The sequence below is a fragment of the Phragmites australis genome, chromosome 20 (genome assembly GCF_958298935.1).
Source record: "Phragmites australis chromosome 20, lpPhrAust1.1, whole genome shotgun sequence".
Lineage (NCBI taxonomy): Eukaryota > Viridiplantae > Streptophyta > Magnoliopsida > Poales > Poaceae > Phragmites > Phragmites australis.
Window position 1 is genome coordinate 8,194,531 of NC_084940.1, and position 24,852 is coordinate 8,219,382.

General features: G+C 48.7%; 1 protein-coding gene across 1 annotated transcript; it reads right to left on the reverse strand.

Annotated features, from left to right (window-relative positions):
* Positions 1 to 303: 303 nt before the first annotated feature.
* LOC133901745 (glutamate receptor 2.8-like) lies at positions 304 to 7,959 on the reverse strand. The gene is made up of 5 exons (XM_062343214.1): positions 7,632 to 7,959; positions 6,234 to 7,546; positions 1,576 to 1,888; positions 1,094 to 1,488; positions 304 to 991 (listed from the first exon to the last, which is right to left on the reverse strand). The coding sequence occupies exons 1-5, from the start codon at positions 7,888 to 7,890 to the stop codon at positions 368 to 370; spliced, it is 2,904 nt and encodes a 967-aa protein (XP_062199198.1). The 5' UTR covers positions 7,891 to 7,959; the 3' UTR covers positions 304 to 367.
* Between the last annotated feature and the right edge of the window lie 16,893 nt (positions 7,960 to 24,852).

The window sequence follows — 24,852 nt, forward strand, 5'->3', positions numbered from 1 at the left end:
ATGGGTGGCGGCCTAGATGGTCAATCGGGGCGTCATAGCATCTCTTGTCTTTGTTGGTTTTAATATCTTTTGTCTTTTGTTTTGGCTGTGTGCACCTTTTGCAGAGGCCGAAAGATTTCTCAGATTTATTGTATCACCTAGATGTAATTCTCTAAGATCAATAAAATATTCCTTTACCGAAAAACTTATTTACCCCAGACGTATGTAGTCTAACTGCCAGAAAGTTACTAGTGTACAGTATCATTGAGTTCTTACAATTAATCAATCTATCCATGCTATCAATCAATCCCCCAAGAACACAGATTATCGATCAGTTATTGTCCATTTCCTGCAAGTGCAGTCAAAGAAGTCGTGAAATTGCACTTGATCAGTTACTGGTCTGGTGGCCTCTACCATTTTGATCACCGGAGCCGTCTGGATTGCGAGCTACATCCACCTCCTCCTCGGCCTGTCCGCCGGCAGCCAACTCGATCTCACCTGCAGGCGCCGGGCTCGCCGTCCCCACCGACCACTCGATCATGTGCGTGTGGTTTGACACGCTGACCGGGCTGCCGGACGCATTGTGCACGACGGCGGGGGAGGCGGCTGCATCATTGGCGCTCCGGCCGGCCACTGAGCCGCCGCAGTCCTTAATCCTGAACGTGTGCGACGAGAGGTCCTTGTCGTCAAGGAGCTTCAGGAGCTTCCAGAGCCTGTCCCGCCAGGACCCGTGCGACGTCGACACAAGCTTCTGGATCCGGTGCCGGTTGGCCACGAGGAAGGTGGCCAGGTGGACGGCGCAGCAAAGGAGCGAGGTGCCGCCGGTGATGAGGAAAAGGCCCCAGAAGCTGCCGAAGCTGAGGCTGTCCGACGTGAACTGGCTCCCCAGATCCGCGCAGCCCTCGGCGTCGCCAAACCACTTGCGCTCGATGTTGCTCATCTCGTCGCTCTCCGTCAGGTTCAGGATCGCCCGCGACAGGTCCGCCACGTACGGCGACCCCTTCGGGAACGCCTGCTCGACCACGCACGACACGAATTAGTTGCTGAATGCTACACACAATGACACAAGTGATGTGTATGACATGCGGAGCCAGTGTAGTGGCAGGGTGCTTACGAAGCCGAAGCCGCCGGTCCTGTTGGTCTGGGCGGTCGTGGTGAAGTTGTCGCAGTAGGCCTTGAGGAAGAGCCTAACGTAGGGCGTCTCGTCGACGATGGCGCCGATGGTGCCGTTGAGCAGCGCCTCGTGGAAGCTCTGCGCGGCTCTGTAGGGCACTAGCCTGGACTGCGGGAAGCCCGACCTGGTCATGGCCGCCCGCATGAAGGAGTGGTTCATGATGCCGACCTTCTCCGTGCTCTGCCACAGCGCGCCGTAGTCCGCGATCGCCGGCTCGAGCTGCGGCACTGTCAGCATTGACGTCAGGCTCGCGGTGTAGCTCGACTGCAGGATGAGCACCACGAACACCCACACCACCACCGCGAACCGCGCCAGATTGCTCTTCAGGTTCTCCCCTGCAGTGGCGGCGGCTCAATGCCTCAATGCATAGCACTAAAGACTCAAAAAACAGAGAAAAGCAGAAAGATTGTATGCATGATTACTGTGTGCGAAAACGAGGGTGGAAAAGCCGAAGTATAGGAGGGTGCCGATCTGGTTTGACGGGGGGCCCCGGAACTCGTCGTTGATGCGGTGCTCGAGGACCCAGACGGCGAAGCCGGTGAAAATGAAGAAGACGAAGCTGACGAGCCAGAGGTCGTAGCTGAGCGGATTGAGGAAGACCCAGGCGTGCTTGCTGCGCTGGTCGCGCATCGGCACCACCATGGAGATGCCGGAGGACATGTACGGCAGCGTGAAGTCCACGTGCCGCGACCGGTCCGCCGTGATGGTGATGTCCGCCACCGCCGCGTCGTACGCCTGCGACACAGCATAATGGCGCGTCGAGCGCGGAGATACAGTTGAGGTGAAGTTGTTCCAAATCCTTGGCCCAGATCGCGATAGGCCGATCATGCAGGCCCAAGAAGTTTCATAAGAAAAAATCAAATCTCTATTATATAAACACCTGTTGTTTTCACGTCATCTCATTCTCTATTCTCTTACATCTAATAAAAACCTATAAAATTTAAATAATTCATCATTTTTACTATCCACCCTTATACTTCAACTGCTTTATCTCGTTAACGGCTATGTATATAATACTTGTTTTAGTAATAAAAATAAATAAATAAATTAGAAAGGAAATTAGCGTATAAAATAGATTTATTGTATCACTTCCGATGTATCGTTCAATGATGTGTCTTTATAATATAAATTTATATTTGATATTACCACATTCAACATTTATATTTTTATTATAACACACAGGTATTTAGCTATTCTACCATAAATGGTAACTGCAGCGACCATGACCAGGCTACTACGTGGTAAGTCAAAAAAAAAAAAAGTTAAGTCGTCATTGACTGCATGCATGTTTCACGTGTAGTAAAATGACACTGATTTGGTAAAGTAGGCTCATATAAATCTGAAATAAGTACAACTATGAGACACAAGTTGATAACTGAGGTGTCGGTATCAGTAAAAAACTGGTAACTCCTCGACCAGACAAGACCGTGCGAATAATATCGTAAAGGTAGCGATCTGATTCCTACCGGCGTTTAGTTTACGACAGATTCGGCAACTTGCATCGATCTGCAACTTGCATCGATCTGTGCATGGTTCACACGTCCCATGCGCAGGCGTCACGCAAACTACATACACCGATGCGTCATGCCGCACTAATAGAGATCTAATCGATGTGGGGCGACGGGGGGTTACCCTTCACCCCATCCCATCTGTATGTCTCTCGTTCCGTCTTAATTTGAGATTGGGTGAAATATTTTTTCCTATCTCGTCCTATAAAATCTCGATTTTGATCCAACTCGTCCCACTCTGCTCCGATTAAAATAGTTAAAAACTCTAGATCAAATTTAATTAAGAGATAATAGCTATCACAATATACAAATCAATAAAAAAACTCAATTTAAAATTCACAAGATCTACCATAACATGATAATAGTTATACATATATTAGTTTACTAACAATTTCATTAAAAAAATAAACCTCTTAATAAATCTGTTAAACGTGTTTGTAATATGTACTCTGAGACGAAGCAGGACAGAACTGACCCACCTGCCCTATCTCGATTGGTGCCCCACCGTGACTGGTGCCCCAACCAGGACAGGGGTGGATGGAGACTCGATGAGTCAAGTGGGGACTTAAACCTCTACGCACTAAGGTGCTATTTAGTTCGGGTCATGTAACCTAAATGAATTAGGGATCCGTAATTCATACCTTTATAAGTGTTTGTTTTAACTTAATCCGTTATATGTTCCAATGTAATCGGATACCAGGCTATTAAAATCCAATTCATCTACTCTTCGACTGGTATTGTATCGATATCACTTCCACGTCTCTCTCTGCTCGTCACATGCCCGAGTGGTCACCACCCGCCGTCGATCCAATCTCCCCCGTCGCCGATTCAGTCGTCCCCACCATCAATCTAGTCGTATCCGTCACCGATCCAATCTCCCCCGCCACTGACCTCAGCATGGATGACCTCAACGAGCTCGGCGATGGTGGGTGGCCAACCTCGGACAGGTGACGACGAGCAAGGAGCACCGGGTGACACATAGCTCGAGGGACAGTGACACCCCTAGCAAATCCGATGAAGAACTAGTTGAGGGAAGAGGGAGGAAAGGGTGGGCTGTTGTCAAGTTCGCTACTCCATCATGTCCACGGTGCGCTCGATCGGTGTCTCCATCACCGTCTCTATCGCCCCCAAGCCAAGGATGAGAAGAACCAGGCCGGTTACTCCGCCCCAACTACTCCTCCCATTACTCAGCAGCAAACCAAACACGATAACGGTATCAAATAGTATTACTATGTCCAACCAAATAAATCATGTAATTAGTGATTCCAACTTTAAACCATATAATCCATTTACCTTATTATTTACGTTATCAGAAAGTGAACCAAATACAACCTAAGTTTTTTACACTGTATAATTCTCAAAGATTGCAACCATGATTTTTCATACAAATAAAAATAGTAAAAGAAGGGTATATGTTGCAGAACTTGGCTAGATCGACTCTGTGAGCGTGAGTCTTAGTCTTGAAAAAAAAATGCAATGACATGAATTTGTAGGGCGATTAATATATATATATAGAGAGAGAGAGACTTGACTGAGTAGCAACTCTTGACTGAGTAGCAACTCGGGTCGCCATCCGTTCTGGTGCGGAGCACCCATGCCTAGAGTCTGCTATTATTTATTACTCCATTCGTATGGTCAGAAGGAGCTAGCTGTGTCGTCATGTTGCACCAGCTAAAGACGAAAAGACCGAATTGCATTGGGAGTCTCATTTCGGGGTAAGGAGAAGATCACTTCTATTTGTATAATCGAAATTTATAGGTTTTTATTAAAAAATAGTTTATATTGAAAACGGTTTATAACTTATGTCAAAATTTATTTGTTTTTACGAGAAAATTTTAAGCTCTTAGCACATCAATTTTTTAGAAAAATTATTTTTAATCAGCTTATTAATTTTTAGTTTATCTTATCAGAAATCAGTTTTTTTAGTTTTTTAAAAACCAATAGTGAACCAGTTTGTTTATCTCAGCTAGCTTATCAATTTTTAGTTCATTTCATCGGATGCTAGTTTTTTAATTTTTTAAAAACTAATAATAAACCAACATATTTATTTTAACTTATAGCTTCTGAGAAACAGAAACCAGCAATAAACTATATCCAACAAAATCATAGACTACACGATGAAGATCAAAGAAGACATTTTGGGGGTGGACTGGGTGAAGTTCAGCGTAATTCAGAGACCACATATTGCTCCCAGGAAGACCAAGGAGAAACGCCTAGCCCACGCGGTGGACGTCGATCGCAAGACTTCAGTATCGATAGAGGTCAAGAAAATTAAGATGCTCGTGGTGGTCGAATGAAAACACAGTCAAGTTGCTACGTTTGATCACATTTGGTTTGACCAGTCCAGGGCTACAATAATAACCAACTTGTGTGATACGGATGTCTTTGAATGGTCAAACGATCACGAATGGTTTCCTAGTCAAAATAAACATAATAATCGAATGCATTTACATAACCAAATGTAGACAAATGCATATGGATTCCAATGCACTTGTTTCCATATTCTGGAGGACTTTTGTCACATTAAGTTGTAAGTTGCTCGACTTTCCATTACAAGATTTCCTATTTTTCCTGAGGGCTATTTGTAAGTGGCCGACTGTTGTTATTTTTGTTTGGATTTTCTATGTCTGAGTGTATTTCTAGTACAATTTGGAGATTTCTCAATGGTGAGAACAAATTGCCAACAAAAAATTACCGATAAGATTTTCTATTGTTCGTGATGGAAGAACGCATTCATAGACACTCTGTTCCCTTTATTGAACTTATGTACGCACCAGTGGCGGAGCTTCTCTATGGCCAAGGTGGACCATGCCCCCCCTCTAATCTCCGAAATTTGTTGAAGAAAATGCTTAATATCACTCCTTCATAGTTAAATATACACTAATATAGCTATTATCTAAGCATTTGGCCCCTCTCAATTACTCGGCAAGCTCCGCCATTAGTACGCACCACTATGACGAAACTTAAGAAAAAGCAAAAATGACATATGAAAGAACGGGACCGTTCGGAAACTTGCTTTGGAATCTGAAAGTCTACATATATATACTCCCCAGCTCGCTCAATATAGTCAAACAAAGACTAGTCTATCGATGTAAATTACAGGGAAAATTCCTGTAAATAATATTGTGAGCATTGGATAGAGAACATAAAAAAGAATACACGTACACCACGTAGATATCCCATATGTAACTAGATTATTCAGGTCAAAAAAAGAAAGTATCACAACTCAGGATCTATGCGGACGAGCATGAAACTCGGTGACAACGCTTTCGGATAGAGTCGAGCTGACGAGGATCTAAGCCTCCGTCCCTCACCACTAAGTATTCAATAAAGACCGTGCAGTGGGGAAGCCTCGTTAAAAAAAACAACTTAGGACCCATGCTGCAAATCAATTATTTTGTGAAGCAATGTTTCATATTGCTAGCAAGAACTGCGCTATATCTCTTCGAGAATCGACGAGCTTTCAAAGAATGTCTACTTAATAAACGTTGTGGGAACCCTATAATGTCGATCTAGTTAGCAAATTAACAAAAGAGTAGAAACAAGGTGAAGAACGTAGCAATGGTACTTACCCCGAGACCGACCTTCTCGACCAGATTATCGTAGGGCATGGAGGGCACGAGCACGTACTCGAACGGCAGCGCGTACGGGAGCAGCCGCACCGCCGCCTCGAACACCTCGATGACGAACCCGCCGGCCACCGTGCGGTTCGTCGCGGGGTCCAGTTCCAGGTGCATGATCGGCCAGTAGCCGGGGTCCACGGGGCCCGGCACCGCCACCTGCAGCTTCCTCCCGCTCGTCGGCTGTGTCCAACCGGTCGGCAGGACGGTCGACTCGCCCGGCCAGATCACCGGCGCGAGCCCTCTGTTCGACGCGCTCGCGCCGCGTCCCAGATGCCGATGCAGCCCGTCCTGCGGAGTCCAGAACCCAATAGCCCGCTCCTTGGCGTTGTCCATGATGTTGACAACGCGGAAGGCCGACACTGCGAGCTCGCCGTGGACGAGCTCGAACTTGCCGCCGAGGCCCTCGAATTTCGTGTTGTTTATTGCTACTAGAAACTTCTCCCCGGACCTTGACTTGCCAAGCCCGGCGAAGTCAGTGGGGCCGCTCTTTCCTCCGACGAGCCCCGGCGGTGCAGACAAGTCGCCGCGGCTCAGACGCCCTGCCGCAGACGCGACGGCCCATGCGGCGTCGTAAGCCCACAGCGCGTAGCAGCCCATCTCGGCTTCTGCTGGTTCAGCGTCCCGGTGATCGCCCAAGAACTTGTGCGCCCACCGCCTCCGGACGTCGCGCAGCTGCGGCGAGGCCGGCACGTGGGGCACGAGCCCAATGACGCCCTGCGGCGGGTGGATTGATCCGAGGAGGCCGGTGAGCCCGTCGGTGATGACCCACGCGTAGCCCTCCGCCATCATCCCGGCCTCCACGGCGGCGGCGAACACGAGTGCCGCGAGGGCCGGGCGCGTGTGCACCACGAAGGTGCGCGTCTGCTCGGACTCCAGTTGGTACATCGCGGCGGCGACGGCGTCCTTGGACGCAGCGGCAGGCAGCGCGCAGCGATAGGGGACCTCGGCGCGGGCCGCCGTGAGCGCGTCGACTAGGAACGGCACGAAGGCGGCGCCGTAGTCGTCATCCTGGTAGATGGGAACGACGCGACGCCAGCCGAAGTAGGTGGCGAGCGCGGCGATGGCGCCCGCTTGCGCCGCGTCGCTCAGCGCGGCGCGGACGAAAAACCGCGCCGCCGAGGGGGACACCGAGGGGCTCGTCGCCGAGAAGGACACGACGGGCACCTCAGCGCGCGTGGCGAGGTCGGCAACGAACGCTGACTCGACGGACGACTGCGGTCCCAGGATGACGCGCGCCCCCTGTCTCGTCATCAGCTGCAGCGCTGCACGCACGCGACGAACGACGTCATGAACGCGAGAGGGACGCAGCGAGACGACGGAGAGGGACGGATGGGAGCGTGTCCATACCGGCCGACGCGGCGGCGACGACGTCGCCGCCGGAGTCATGCGTCAGGACCCGGACACGCGCGGAGGAGTTGGGGTAGGCGGCGTAGAAGTCGTCGAGCGCCATCGGTATTGTGGTCGTGGCTATCCTGCCGACCGGCGATCCAGCGTCGATGATGAGCCCCACCGTGACCGGCGGCTGCCCCTGCGACGTGGGGAGGAGGGAGGCGAGGTCGATGAAGACGAGGAGGAAGAGAAGGTGCGGCGCGCGCCCCGCGGCCATGGGAGGAGACGAGACGGGCACTGTCTGGTGAAACGGGCACTATCGGTGCCGTTGTTTAAAAAAACAATAAGATTCTGTTTAGAAAGATTTTTATAAGATTCTATTCACATTATTTATTTTACTATTCAATGGTTAAATCGAAAAGAAAATAAAAAATAAACATATATCATCGTATCTGAACGGACACAGCGCCCAGAATTACTTTGCAAGGCAAACTGCCGTGGTATCGTGGCGACATGAAGGCCACGACTCGCTCCACGTGGAGTTTGGATGCTGACTGTACGAGGCGAGCGCGTGCTGGGGACCTAAGGATGGGCTGCGACATGGGTGCGTGTATGAGGGTGTGACTGGTTGTGTGGTCAGGCTTGGCCCAAACTTGCCTTGCGCAATGCAATGTGCTGTTATCGGGTTTGTCTACATTGCCCATTTTGCATAGGCAAGTTGTTGTTTGGTTTAGTGGCTAGGCCACTGGAGTTGCATTGGGCTGTGTAGCTTTTCATGCTTCGTGTTGGGTGTCCCAGCACCAATACAAGAAGGATCACATAAATTATGGTGTCCTAGCACCACTTCATCCTAGCATACTCATCAGTTCCGATACGCATGCATCACATGTGTTGCTACATTTACAAAAATAAATGGTGTCCAGCTAACACCACATACCAATTTGTACAAGTTATGGTGTTCAAGTTTCACCAACTCACTAATACACATCAAAAAATAATCAGTGACTAATGTTGGCCATTGTTATGATACAAGTGTTAATGATCAATAAATATTTACTAGATGGATTAGCGCGTCTACGCTCCAGTCGTTTTTGTGTTGCATAGAGCATGATAAAAAAAAGACTGAAAAAAAGGAACGGGACGAAGAGAGCGCCCATAACACTTTGGCAGAACATACTGCCGTGATATCGTGGTGATAACAATGCCACGACTCTCTCCACGTGGAGTTTGGATGCTGACTGTACGAGGCGAGCGCGTGCTGGGGACCTAAGGATGGGCTACAACATGGGTGCGTGTATGAGGAATTTTTTTATATTTTTTTCAAAATTTTCAAAATTACATGCCTATTTAAAAAATAATGAAGTCTAAATACCGTCGCCCATTCAACGGGCGAGAACAAGGTCTCGCCTGTTGAACGGGTAAGACCTTGTGGATCCCGGCTGGCAGCGTATTTAATAATAGGGAGAGCAAGATCTCACCCATTCATTCTCACCCGCTGAACGGATGAGACATTCCTCTCACTCATTCAACGGGCGATACCTTCGTTCGGTTTAATTCAACCACAAAACTATATGTATACTTAGTTTTTTAATAGAATTTGTATTCAGGAAATTGAAAAATATTGCACATTAATTTTTTTTTTAAATTATTTTGTTAGTGTAAAAGTGTGTGAATTTTTTTTACGAAGTGACTATGTGAGAATACAAAATCTAATTTGTCAAACAATAGTAGTTATAAAGCACAAATATCATATAACACGGTACGAAGTTTACATACGCTAATAAACATTATATGAGACATGGAGTTTTTTTTTATCGCTGCGCGAATGGACCATAAGCGTAAAGAGATGACAATAAACTTAGCATGTACGGTACGCCTAAATACTAACCTAATAGCGTGCCCGCTGTTAAATCTAACATGCCTTAGAGAATAGAAATAGGTTGGGGTACAATAGATGCTTTCTACTGAGTGCACCTAGGATATTTGCCCTTTTTTAGGGCATCGGCCTCGCCGCCTTAGCGTGACGGGTCCTCTCCCGATTCCTTTCCCTCTTTGCTTCGCGTGCTTGAGCCGCGGTATGCTCCTTCGCGGCGTTCTTGATGCGCTTATCCTCCTGCCACTTCATCCGTAGTTCCTCCTGATGTCGCTCGTACTCGCGGTGTTGGTAAGCTTCCCTCCTCCACCTCATCTCCATGTCCACCCACTGCTTTTGGTTCTCATTTTGCTCCATATCGAGCCATTGCATGGAGTCGCAGATAGATGGAGGAGACTGGACAAAAGAAACAAGAGGGAAGAATAGTAAGAGAGTGCATGAAATCGTGTGGAAAGTGCCGCATGAGTGATCTATATCGCTATACTGGTGAGTACTCATATGGTCCATATCGAGGCTTGTCGTACTGGTAGTTGGCACATATGAAGAAGTGTAGGCCATATGTGTAGGATATGTCCTGGGATTCGTGAAGCCTACGAGGGTCACCACAAAAGCATATTGGTGGTTTGACCCCTTGGTGGATGAAAATTCCCCAATATTTCTCGGGTGGGCCTCGTAGAGTTGAGGAAGACATTGCAGTTGAGAGAGATGAGGAAGGAGTGGTCTATCTATGGATGAGGGTAGCGTTATTTATAATGGATGGGGTCTGGTGCATGGACTGAGTGCACGGGCTCGGTTGGGGGCTAGAGCATAGGATTCCCTGTGAAAGTTGGAAAAATTATGGCATTGATGCTTGATAGAGATTCCCTGCGGAAGCTGTTGCTTGGTGTGGTCATTTTATTCTGCAAAAGTTTAGCAAGTAGTTATTATTGCCTCTGCATGTAAGGCAGGGAATCCAATGAAATCATTGAGCTTAGAAAAAACGTATTGGTAGAATGATAAATCCCAACCATTTTATTATAGAAAGTAAAGTACATCACATATAAGGTTATCTTAAGCATTTATTGTCTGTCTGTGACTACAATACGTAAGGCAATATGCACCGGCTCGTACTCTACTCGTACACAATCTTTGACAAGATATAATGGTATGTAGTACTCCATCGCTAAACAAAGCATGGCTTACGAAAAGACAGATTGCCGGATGCAAGAAAGTATCTACTGGATTGGTGGAAAAGATGGAGCTTTCTCATCCAGATATTCCCAGTAGATCTCTTGAAAGTTGCATCAATGAGGGTAGGGCTTGCTGCACACATACCCTAGTGCCAGTTCATGTGACATAGGCCCCGGCACAGCCGGAAGGCCGCACACGTATTGTGGAGGAAACCGCATGTTGCCGCGTGTAGTGAGGTACTTATCTCACCATTCTTCATTGAGTTCCTATAGTCTCATCTTTGGCCGTTTAATATTCGCGTGCCTTATTGCCGCAGCCTCATCGTAGCTGTAGTTGATGTCCACATACTCTTCTTCATTCGCGTACCATTTGTACTTGCACTTGGGCTTGTCATACTATTGGAGGGAAGCAGGTGAATTAGATGAAATTCGTAGCATGATAGGATGTCATGCACACTTACCCCACATCGAAACCAAGTGGTCGTGGCAAGTGGGAACGGTTTCAGGCTTGCTATTTTACCACAGTCATACCATAGCATGCATGCGTTGTGCGCTTCTATGTCTAACTCCAGCTTCCTCTTCTCCTGATCTGGGTCTTTATTTCTCCTGGGCTCTTCGTCCTCACGCTTGCGTCTGTCATGGATGTCGTGCCATAACTCGTAAGGGCCTATCTTGCCCTTACCCTTGTTAGACTAGCACCCGGACACCATGGAAGGGATTGTGTTAGACTGTGTTAGAAATGAAGTAGCCATGGTTGGGTCACCCTTATATACATAAGTGGGGGATACTTATATACATAAGTGGGGGATACTGCAAAGAACTGTTCGAGGGAGAGTTATTGCGATGCCAGGGTGGGTCTCAGGGAATCCTTTCGCGTGTATGTCGAAAGCGTCTGCCGACAAAGAGAGAATGAGGCACGGTACTATAGAAAAGGGGATAAGGTCACGAACAAGTGCTTCCTCATCATTTTACTATGTGTAGTGAGGATGTGTCCAAGCTATAGGATACGATGCGTAAAGCTCTGTCGTATAATGTATGATTAAAGGTCAGGTGTATGACCTCGATGAAGAACTTCAATGGTGCCACCATCCATTCCTCTGAATGTTTTGACTATTATGGTCACTCACATGAGTGGCAGACTTGGTACCTACAAGTATCAGAGTGGTCACTAACATCAAGCGCAAATAATTTGTAGAGAAGATATGTCTCATATTTGTCAGAATTGTGACTAACATCTAACCCGAGGCATTCTTGATGGAATCTGATGTGATAGGTTAAAGCTGAGTTATTTGGTTTGTTCATGTGTAAAGTATTAGTCAGGACAGAGGTATTGTCATTTTATGGTAAAAGTTGAGTCGTATGTTCACTTCGTGTATAAAGCCTGAAGCACGACATATGTGTTGTCATTTCACGCTTAAAGCTCAGTCATGTGGTCACTTCATGTGTAAAGTGTGAGTCACGATAAGGATGTTGTGTTGCAGCAAGGTGTTGTCATTTCTTGCTAAAAGCTGAGGCATGTGGTCACTCAATGTTGCCTCATCTGTCCTCTACCGCTGGGACGTCTTGTCTACAAACACAACTCAATTGAGTCTCTATTGGTAGTTGTCACACCTGAAGAAGCGTCTATCATAGGTGTAGGAGATGTTACTACTTACAATGTCATTACATGTTCAGATTGACGTAACCTGTCGCTACCATCTTTTAAGAGCTATGTGTTCAAACGCTGCCGACTACTTAGAGTCGCTACAGGAAGGCATCCAATGCATGCACTATCTCCAAATTACATACCTACACTTGGTCCATACACTATTGGGACTTGTTGTATATAACAAAACTCAATAGATTCTCAACTCACACATCTTCTGACTTCGAATTGAATCGAGACAATGACCTTTCCTCATCCTCTTGATGGCCCCATCGATCCACCACCTCCACACCCCCATTTAGACGTCCATGGTAGAGATTTCTACGGAAACCACAATGCTCTTCCTTGATCGTTTTGGGCACCATGTCGACATGGAGACGATGCTGTAGTCCAGGTTTATGAGCATTTTGGTGACGTAGGCCATCACTTCTTCTGTTGTCCATATTTCATAGTACAGACAAATAGTATCTACTTTCTTTCCTATTTTCTCAAAACTATTTACTTATCTCATCTATCACTTTTTTCAGACGGATGATTGTGAGTTCCAGTACTGGACTGACCCGCTGATAGAACCACACATTCAAGAATACATCCGTCACCTGCACGTCATTATCGAGGAACTACAGGAACAATTGTGCCAAGAGAGATGCAGCAACGTCAGAAGGTGCTATATCCCACCTCTCATGGTATGTGGGAGGAACAACTGGGAGTAATAAGGATGTGTTCTACCGGTCGGCCGAGGATTTGATTTCGTATTTGACCTTGTTGGGGATCATCTCCCGCCACCCCTACCTCGAAGGGAACCACAAAGTCTACTGGAGATGCTGCTTGATAGCCATTGTGCTTTTGTTATAGGGAGTTCATCTGTCACCGGCGAAGATCGTGGAGCAACGTTGGTCGAAGAGTGTAGGCGCGCTCGCATCTTCGAGTTCTCGTACCGACGAAGATGAAGGCTCACGACCTTCGACTCACGGGCGAAGCCTGGGTTCGCATTCCGCATCGTTCGGAGCAGGCGAAGACGCGAGCTGACCTTCACCGAGAGGCGAAGGCTATCCGACGTGCGTTCAGGCGAAGGAGGCTTCGGCGCCCTTCGGAGGGATGAACCACCTCGGCACAGTGGGCCCGACTACGGTCGCCCTGGGTACTGCTGTAATTATGCGATCATGCTCATTTGTACCATAATGCTCCCGGATATTCTGGGAATGTAGCAGGTTAGGGGGTAAGATGTGTAAACGGCACCCGTGGTCGCTGGGTACGGGCTATAAATAGAGCCACAGTGTAACCGGAAGGGGTATCAAAAAACTGTTCCACCTCCAGTACGTGTCACTTTGAGGGCCCTTCAATATCTCCATATCCGAAGGTTCACCTTGTCTGGGAATTCGATCCCAACAGTTGGCGTCGTCCGGGGGATCGAACCCACGAAGGCATGCCACCCAAGAAGAAATCAAAGCCAGCCGGAATAGCGGAGGCGTTACCGGAACCCCCAGCCACGACCGGGCCTTCGGCTGATAGACCCACTTCGATCATACCAGGATCAAGTAATGCTTCGGCCGGGGGGGGGGGGAGGGGGCTTCAGCCAGACGAGAGCGGCACTACGAAGTTGAAATAGGAAGTGATGTCCGCCAAGGCGAAGCACTCCGGGTTAGCACGGAGCAAATGCCGGTCATGGAACCAATAGATCGCACTCACTTCGATCCTCCAGAAAGAGAAGGCGAAAGGGAGCGAAATGAAGAATGGGAGGAACTCGATGACTTCGCAGAGTTTGAGCGCGAGGAAGAAACAAATGAAGAAAGAACAGCAAGGCTAGAAGCCGAAGAGTTGGAAAGACAGCTAGCGCAGAAGAAGCGCATGTTGGATGGCCTAGCAGCGAGTCGGAAAGCCGCAGAGTACCGCAGGCGGGCAGACGAAGCAAGAAAACATTGGAAAAAATCCAGGAGGAAATCGATATGCTCCACCAAGCGGAGGGCATGTCTCACTGGCCAACGCCGCCGGGAGACTTGATACGACCTTCGCAAGAAGTTCGGTGAAGATCCTCCACAGGAGATGCGGAGTCCCCTCTGGCCATGGATCTGCAAAATCAGCCATGGCCGCCAGGATTCAAGATGCCCAGAGTGGTTATGTTTGATGGAGAATCAGACCCGAGAGAATTTGTCATGAGTTTCGAAGCAGCTGTGGAGTCTGCCGGAGAGGATGATGCAACCTTGGCGAAGGCCTTCGTATTGGCCATAAAGGGGATAGCAAGGTCCTGGTACTCCGCGTTGCCCCCGGGATCCATATATTCATGGGAACAGCTGCGCAGTGCACTATACAACAACTTCCAGGGGAATCGGGCAGACAAAATCACCGCAACCGACCTCTTCGCGTTGCTTCGTACACATACGTTGTCAGGCGAAGGGGTTGAGCGAAGAAACAATCATCGATGCCGCAATACAGGGCATCAGAGGCGGGCTATTGGCAGGAAAGCTCACTAGAAAAAGACCCGGAAGCGTCCAGGAGCTGCTCAACAAGATGGAAGAATACTCAAGATCTGAGCTCGATCATCTCCAAAGGAAAAATGAAATGACAGCTTCCAAAGTAAAACAACATGCACCAGCTAAATAGGCAAGCGGCGGCAATCCTAGAGACAGATTGCACCGTCCAAGAAAGCCCGAAGCCTCTGATTATCCAAGGCAAAAAGAAGTCAATCAGATCAATCCCAGCCTGCTCGAAGCCGTTCAAGGATCATGCGAAACCTACAGCTTATCCAGTAGGGGAGGCTGAGCATGCAGGGGAAGAGGCCGCGGAGGCCGAGGAGGACGGGTTCCACAGGACCCAGCAACCTTCTACTGCGAGCTGCACGGCGAAGGAGCCGGCCATCGGACCAAACAGTGCCCACAGGTCGTGGCTATGAAAGAAAGCTTGGCGAAGCAGTCTGTTGATCATGGAAGGACAGTGCACCATGCAACAAGCTTCGGAAGAAGCGAAGGGTGGCAGAAGCACAATCAGAACACGGCGTTTCCGAACCAATGGCAGCAAATTCCAGCACCATAGTATGCACCTGCAACTTCAGCTCAGTTTGATCAAACTAGGCAAATGAACCTTCAGGGGGAGCTACCTTCGTCACCACCAAGACCCGCAATCGAGGCACCACCAGAAAGTAGCAAATCAGTCAACACGGTAAATCATGGGTACAATGTAGTGTTGGCCATCTCAGGGGGATCAAACCAGCAGACAGAATCTAAGAGACAACGAAAAGAATACGTGCGAAGGGTCAACCACGTCGGAGTGGGACCAATGTACATCAATTCAAGATGGTCAAACATTCCCATTACATTCTCGCAAGAGGATATGAGGGTCTTAGACTATCCACACACAGATGCCTTCGTCATTACTGCAAACATCTCGGGAAATGAAGTACACATGATATTAATCGATGGAGGAAGCTCGGCGGACATTATCTTCGCTGACACCTTCGACAAAATGGGGCTGCGAAGAAGTGACTTAAAGCAAGCTGGATCGCCATTGCTAGGCTTCGGCGGAAACTCAATCAATGCTCTGGAAAAAATAACAATCCCTGTGTCGTTTGGTGAACAGATGAATTTCCGCACAAAAGACATTACCTTCGATGTGGTGGACATTGGTTACCCGTACAATGCGATATTTGGAAGGGGAGTCCTCAATACATTCGGAGCAATACCACACCACGAATACTTGTGCATGAAGATGCCTGGCCCGGAAGGAGTCATAAAGGTGTTGGGAGATCAGCGAGTGGCTAGACGAATTGAAGTGGGAATAGCTCCGGTAAGAAGAAATGTCCACACCATAACAGAGCCTTCGATGGGTCGCGAAGCAAGCCGCAACCATCCAAAGATAGGAAAAGTAGCGAAGGCTGCACCAGAAGGAGCGACCAGAATAGTATAGCTAAATCAGGAAAAAGAAGATAAAAAGGTCACTATAGGAGCGGAGGCTCCGGCAGAGGATCAGCAACAACTTGTAATGTTCCTTTGCGACAACGACGATGTCTTCGCTTGGTCTCCTAGGGACCTGCAAGGAGTAAGTCAGAAAATCATTCAGCACAACCTAAATGTGGACCCCAAAGCGAAGCCAAAGAAGCAAAAGTTTAGGAAAGCTTCGAGCGAAAGAGAAGAAGCAACGAAGGCTGAAGTACAAAAACTGCTCGATGCCAGAGTCATACGCGAAGTAATGCACTCAGAGTGGCTAGCCAACCCCGTGTTAGTAAGAAAAAGCAATGGAAAGTGGAGAATGTGCATCGACTTCACAGACTTAAATAAAGCATGTCCCAAGGATGACTTCCCACTGCCTAGAATTGACCAGCTAGTAGACTATGCGGCCGGCTGTGAGATGCTAAGCTGCCTAGATGCTTATGCAGGGTAGCATCAGATGTGGATGGCGAAGGAAGACGAAGACAAAACGAGTTTCAGGACCTCCTTCGGCACATACTGCTTCATAAGGATGCCTTTCGGACTCCGAAACGCTGGCGCAACCCTCACAAGGTTGGTGCAGGTTGTATTAAAGCCGCAGCTGGGATGAAATGTATTGGCCTATGTTGATGACATAGTGGTCAAAAGTACCAGAAGGAGCCAACACCTCGAAGACCTCCGGAAACCTTCGACAATCTGCGAAGAGCAGGCCTAAAGTTAAACCCAGAAAAATGCGTCTTTGGGGTGCAATCGGGAAGACTCCTAGGGTTTTTGGTGTCGAAGAGAGGCATCGAAGTGGATCCTCAGAAGATACAAACAATTTTAGATATGAAACCCCCACAGAACAGAAAGCAAGCTCAACGCTTGGCAGGAAGGCTAGCGACATTGAACGGGTTCATTGCAAAGTCTGCAGAGCGAAGTTTACCATTCTTCAAGGTGTTAAAAAGCTCCGACCCTTTCAAATGGGATGCGGAGTAGCAAGCAGCCTTCGATGAGTTAAAAATCTACTTGACAAAGCTTACAGCACTAACCAGCCCGGATCCAGGCGCAGATATGTTGTTATACATAGCGGCATTCCCTTCGGCAGTCAGCGTTGTACTCGTACAGGAAAAACCCGAAGACAACAGGCTGCGCCAAGCACCAGTATATTATGTATCAGAAGCCCTAGCAGGCCCAAAAAAGTCATACACAGAGTTGGAAAAAGTAGCGTATGCGCTGGTAATGGCATCCCACAAGCTTCGCCACTATTTCACGTCCCACAAGATTACAGTACCAACTTCCTTACCCCTTTGCGACATGTTCAAAAACAAAGAAGCCATTGGAAGAATAGTGAAGTGGGCAATGGAGATCGCTCCATTAATGATCATTTTTGTGGCAAGAACATCATTAAAATCGCAAGCACTGGCAGACTTCGTGGCGGAATGGACACCCTTAACCGAAGCCTCGGATGATGAACTGCCAGAACCTGTCTGGACCGCATATTGCGACGGAGCTTGGGGAGCTACAGGAGCAGGAATTTTGGCAGTAATGTTTTCACCTTCGGGGACGAAGCTAAGATACGTCGCCAGATTAGAGTTCCGCTCCACAAACAATACGGCGGAGTACGAAGCAGTCCTCCTGGTACTTTGCAACACGAAGGCTTTGGGCGCCCGGAGAGTACTTGTCAAAACAGACTTGAAGGTCGTAGCAAGTCAAATTGACAAAACATTCCAGACAAAGGAACCAAAGCTAATTAAGTACAAAGCAGCGGTGCGAAGAATGGAAAAATACTTCCTCAGATTCACAGTCAAGAGTGCATCAAGAAATGATAACACCGAAGCAGATGAACTAGCGAAGGCGGCTTCGCAGAACCTGCCTATGCCTTCAGATGTTTTCTATCAGAAGCTGACTGAACCAGCCCTTGAAGACAATTTGAACCAAACGCGTCTAGTTGCGACAGTCAAAAGCGAAGACTAGCGTTCTCCAATACTGGCATATCTTCGCGGTCAAAGAGACATCGAAGATCAGGTCGGAGAAAAGCGCATGGCTCAGAGGGCCATAAATTACAAAGTTGTGGAAGACAATTTGTACAAAGCAGGGGTCTGTGCATCGTTCTTGCGATGCATATCTCAGAAAGAAGGCCAGAACCTATTAAGAGAAATTCACAACGGGTTGTGCGGTTCTCATATCGGAACAAGGGCTCTGGTCAAAAAAGCATGCAGGCAAGGCTTCTATTGGCCAACAGCTATAAACGATGCGGATCAACTGGTCCGAAGTTTCCAACAGTGCCAATTCTGGGCGAAGGGGTCAAATAGACCGACGACGAAGACACAACTCATTCCGCCGATCTGACCATTAAGGCAATGGGGAATCGACATTGTTGGGCAGCTACCGCCAGCTCCAGGAAATTTGCGGTATGTGGTGGTGGCAGTAGAGTACTTCTCAAAATGGGTAGAGGCAATGCCACTTGTGAGCATAACATCAAGAAACATACAAAAATTCCTATGGCAGAGTATTGTATGCCGCTTCGGAGTCCCAAGCGAAGTAACCGTGGACAATGGCATTCAATTCGATAGTGCGGGTTTCAGGGATTTCTGCAATGGTCTGGGGATAAAAGTAATTTTTGCATCAGTATACCACCCACAATCTAATGGGGTAGTTGAGAGAGCGAATGGCATCATCTTCGCGGGGGTCGCGAAGCGTCTTCACGGATTGCCAAAAGGGAAGTGGGTCGAAGAACTACCCAAGGTACTGTGGTCATTAAGAACAACGGTTGCAAGACCAACAGGGTACACGCCATTTCGCCTTCTCTTCAGCAAAGAGGCCATGACCCCAGAGGAATGCAAAACCAAATCATTCAAGGTCGGGAATGAACCAGAGCAATGTAAAGAACTATCATCGAAAGATGCCCTTGAAGAAGTAAGATTGCGAGCCACAGAAAATCTAACCAGTTATCAACAAGAGACAAGAAAATGGAGAGATAGGAATATATCTGAAAAGACCTTCACCCCTGGAGACTTGGTGCTGTGAAGGTTTGGTACAACAACATTCGTTGGAAAACTTCAGAGTAAATGGGATGGCCCTTTCATAGTAAAAAGATCGTTGAGACCTGGCTCATATCATCCAGCTAATATGGAAGGTGAGGAGATTCCGCACACCTGGAACGCAGACAATCTTTGCAAGTTCTACACATGAAAGTCGGCAACTAAGTCCGAGACTCCAATGTAATTTCTTTCGTAGTATTTCTTGTAATCACATTGTAAGGGTACTGCACTCGTTTCCTCACAGGGGGACCCCTTCATTAGGGGGTGAGGTTTTTAACGAGGCAGGAACCCATGTAAACACTGATATAGTAGTACCCACAAAAAATGTTGCTTCTCTCGAGTACTAGTAGTTTATCGTCGAAGTGCGCCAACCTAGAGGTAGATTGGCGCACCAATCGACGACGAGAACGCGGTGCAAAGTGTAAGCAAAAAGACGCACACTTTCGACCTTTACAAAAGTAATAATATATATATATATATATATATTAAAAAAAGAGAACGGGAATACAAAAACCACTCGGGGGCTAAGAGTGCCTGCCCCCGCACCGAAGGAAAAACATACCTTCAGGAGTAAAAATGAAGTGTCGCTTGACCAACGAAATGGCAGCGTACTTCAAAAAAAGTCGGGGACTAAGAGTGCCTTCCCCCTCACCGAAGGAAAAACATACCTTCGGGAGTAAAAACGAAGTGTCGCTTGACCGACGAAACGACAGCGCACTTCGCAAAAAAGTCAGGGGCTAAGAGTGCCTGCCCCCACACTGAAGGAAAAACATACATTCGGGAGTAAAAACAAAGTGTCGCTTGACCGACGAAACGGCAGCGCACTTCGCGAAAAAGTCGGGGGCTAAGAGTGCTTACCCCGCACCGAAGGTAAAACATACCTTTGGGAGTAAAAACGAAGTGTCGCTTGACCGACGAAACGGCAGCGCACTTCGCGAAAAAGTCGGGGGCTAAGAGTGCCTGCCCCCGCACCGAAGGAAAAACATACATTCGGGAGTAAAATGAAGTGCCGCTTGACCTATATAAACCAAATCTCTACAGGCCCAAGTTATCTGCGACTAAAAGTCGGGGGGGGGGGGGGGGACAGCGTTTTACAAAAAATATATAACACAAGTACTGTGCAATCGCAGGAATCCACGGCAAAAATCGGGGGAACGGCGTCGCTCGGTACGTCGAGTCCGAAGCCCCTACCCACATAAGATTTGGAATGTCTCAAATCGCAGACAACGCTTCGGGCGCCATGTCGCTAAAGTGTAACAAGAGAATAAGTCGTAATGCAAAACCAATTTATTCTGCATGGTCATCAACATCTGGATCAACAAAATCCTTATACCAATGACTGAAAGAAAATTGAAAAGCAACGCTTTTGCTGGCGTGAAAATGCGTCGTTGGGTCCAGGGGCCCCCCAACTTGAGTCGAATATGATGGGGACATATGAACATCATAGTCGCCACCATTGCGCCTTACTACTTGCGAAGAGGGACCACGGCGATAGCAAAGTTGCGGTCGGCGCAAAACTGGCTCTTCATCCTGAGGCTCAATCTTTGGCTCAAGGAGCGTCGATGTGCCTTTGACGTCTCCCCTCGCTATATGGCGCAGGTCCCGTTCAGCTCGGCGACTAGCTAGCGTTGAAGGACTAAGGGATTTCCAAAAAGCTTTTGTCCTAGCATTCATATCATCATATGACCTACACTTCGCATGCCAATACCGCTCCAGCTCAATATCGGCATGGAGACGGTGAAATGATTCCCAGCAAGACGAAGACACATAAAAATTGTCCCTCATCATGGTCAAAGGGACAGCTTCTTCGGCTACCTGCGCAGTGTCTGAAGGAAGGACCTGCGCAGGGAGCGCAAAAAGTCAATAACACTTCGATGTAAATATAAGAGATATTACACAACCAATGTGTTACATCGTCAATCACAAAAGCGAAAACAAAAACAAGACGACCCTTCGCACTGAGTCAGCCCACCTTTCCAGTATCTTCGGCTGTCGTGGTCGTTGGTTTCGACGAGGGGTCATCCCTCGCCTTGGCCTGAATAAAAAAGATGTTTGATTACACATAATTTATTTATAATCTTTGACCAGATAACAGAATAGGTAACTCAACGTACCCTTTGTTGGTTCATTTCGGCTTCTCAAAGAGTGAGCTCGCGGCCGTGCTTGCACCAGTAGTTGGTGCTGAATGATCGAGCGGTGCTCTTCGATGCCTTCGTAACGGCTGAGGTCGACAGATCCGCCGGGTACTGGAAGGAGGGCCTCTGGAGAGCAGTATGATGGTCACAACCCGTCATCTCGATAGACTGCACGAGACTTCGGGTGGCAACCATTGCGCAGAAGTCGCCGTAAAGTTGCGCGGCAGGAAGGAGGCTTCCACTGGTTTCGTTGATCCAACTTATAAGTCTCCCCAGCCCGACAAGTTCTATTGATGGGGGAGTCGCTGAGGCGCCAATACCTTCGAAGGTATGCCTGATGGCTTCGCACGCGGCGATTGCCTTCGGCTCGAGCTCCCCAATAACATTAAGGGCATCATCGGTAAAAGCCTTTGCCTCGCTTAATTCAGATTGCAGCCGCTACGCTTTATCCTTCTCTGATACGCAAAGTGCCTGCAAGTCGCACACTTGCGCCTCAGAGGACTGTAAGTTCTCGCGAAGGCAGCTTACTTCACTATCGGCAATCTGCTTCTCTGAGCGAAGGGTGCTAAGCTCTTTTTCAAGCTGTTCCAGTTGCAATTCAGCATCCTTCGCTCGGCGCAACAGCTCACGTTTTTGGCCTTCAGCTTTCTCTGCCCGTTTTTGCAGCATGTCAATCTGCACATGTGCGCTTCGAGCTTCAGATTTCTCAGACTGCTTGCGCTGAGCCCACGATAGAAGCAAAGCCTGCAGCGTCAAACACAAGTCAGCAAAATACCAAGTATAATAATGTAAGAAAATAAACAATATACCTTCGCAATAACCACATCAGAGGCATCGAGCAGCTCGTTGGTGGACTTTTGGGCGAGGGGAATTTCGAGTTTGGGGAGGACGAAGGTACCAAAAATCTTCTTCGCATCACCAACCCCCCCCCCCCCGGGCACTTGGCTCAAAAGCGGTAGGCCGCAATGCCTCAGGCGCAATGGCCTTCGCGTGAAGCAGCCCGCCGAGGCCCATCAAACCCTTCCCACCGCGGCGGGGCGCCCTCGGTGTCGACTCTTCGGTCTCAGAAGATGAGCTCGAAGGCGAAGAGGGCGACGAATACGCCACCACTTCAACGTTGTCGGTACCCTCGGCTTCGGGCTCTTCCTGAGTGGCGGCCTCGGGTATCGCCCCCGCCTCTGTCAACTCCTCGTCATCGCTCAGTATCAATGTTGGAAGATCAACGCGAGAGCAAAACAATGATTTTGGCGCCTGGCCTTCCTGCGCGCCTTCGGAACTTTCCCGTCGGGCCATATCGCGCGAGGCAGCGGAGCCCTCCGGAGATGTTTCTGCGTGAAAAACCTCAAGTGCGGCTTCGCATGGCCTCTTCCGAAGGGCAACAACTTTCTTAGTTCGGCCTCCCTTCGACGATCGCTCGGAGTGCTTTCTCTTCGTTGAAGGGCCAGCGGCGGCCTCTTTGCCCGCGTCTGCTATGGGGGAACCTCTCGCGCCACTTTGCAGCACGGCGGCGATCTTTGGCCATTCAGAATAGGATATGCCTCGATACTCGAAGACTCTATTCAGTCTTCGGATAAGGCCCTGGTCGGCACAGAGCTACACTTCGCCTGGTGTGAACTTGCTGACCAACATTATAGCCTTGGCCTCTACTTCAGCCACTGACAAATTTGGAAAATATCATAATAGTTAAGCAAGGACATGCAAATTGTGTGAACAGCTACGGATAAGGGAGTACCTGCGAAGCCGTGTACAGTAGGGTGGGGCCGGCAAAGCCCCTCAGGCCCTTTGTCCCCGAACTCCGGAATAGCCCAACCACGGCTCAGGGGCCAGACTCTGACAGCTATGAACTCTTCTACCAAGTCGCGAGTTGAAAGATATTTCACGCACCGGGCGAAGGCCTCGAGGGCCGTTTGTTGCGATGACTTCAGTCGCACATCTGGCGTGCGGTTTCCCCTTACTTCTTCGCATCTTGATACAAGATATTCTTCGGCGTCTACTTTGTGCTAGAACCACCACTGGGTCCAGTCACTAGGCCACTTGTTCTTGTACACCACGACGGGCGTAGACAGCCCAGCGCGATATGCGAAGTTCAAGCACCCATAGTGAGCCTCGCTCTGCACTCCGTGGGCAAAGACTAACTTCGGTTGGTGGTGCAGTCGGTGCGCGGCGGCGAAGGTCCTTGCGAACGCCTTCACAGCCTCCGAGTGAGCTGCCCAGGCGAAGAGACCCATTCTCACTATGGCGTTGGGGGTCAGTTGATGCAAATAGACTTCAAACAGTTTCAATACTTTAATCACCATCTCGTCGCAAGGAAGGCGAAGACGGGCTTGGAAATAGTGGACAAACACAACAACCTCGTCATCAGCCAGCTCCGATATCTCCTGGTGGCCGGGAAGCCGGACTTTTGAAACATCGCTGATTAAACCTTCTCTCACAAGGCCGCCCAAAACTTCATCGTCCACTTTGGATTGCCCGATCCAGTAAGTCTTCGGTCGGGAGGACCGAAGCTTCGGCGCCATCTAGTCCAAGAAGTGCCTTCAACAGCAAGTCACGCAGAGAGATGAGAACCGGGGGCTTCTACTAGAACGCTCAAAAAACTTTAGTCGACTTCGTACGAGAGCGACAGCTTTAGCAAAGGAGCGGTGAAAAATTTTGACAGCGGCCCGATATTTATAGGGCGAGGCGGTGGCGGTTACAATTGCCCGCATCGAAAATTGAACCGGCACCGAAAACCATGCTTAGGCATACATCAAGAACATTAAATGCAGGCAGTTACAGAGATCGTTCGGTAGATACCGAGGAGCAGTTTGTCCAAAAAAAAAACTGATATACAATAACAAAACTCAACGGCATGCATTGAACCCAGTATACTTCGACAGGCCGAAGGGGACGGCGTTGAGATATCTCGAAGGCTACAGGCTTGGCCTATCAAAAATATACTTTGCCAATAGGGGGCTACTGTTGGGGATCATCTCCCGCCACCCCTACCTCGAAGGGAGCCGCGAAGTCTACTGGAGATGCTGCGTGATAGCCATTGTGCTTTTGTTACTAGGAGTTCATCTATCACCGGCGAAGATCGTGGAGCAACGTTGGTCGAAGAGTGTAGGCGCGCTCGCATCTTCGAGTTCCCGTACCGGCGAAGACGAAGGCTCACGACCTTCGACTCACGGGCGAAGCCTGGGTTCGCATTCCGCATCGTTCGAAGCAGGTGAAGACGCGAGCTGACCTTCGCTGGGAAGCGAAGGCTATCCGACGTGCGTTCAGGCGAAGGAGGCTTCGGCGCCCTTCGGAGGGATGAACCACCTCGGCACAGTGGGCCCGACTACGGTCGCCCTGGGTACTGCTGTAATTATACGATCATTCTCATTTGTACCATAATGCCCTCGGATGTTCTGGGAATGTAGTAGGTTAGGGGGTAAGATGTGTAAACGGCACCCGTGGTCGCCGGGTACGAGCTATAAATAGAGCCACAGTGTA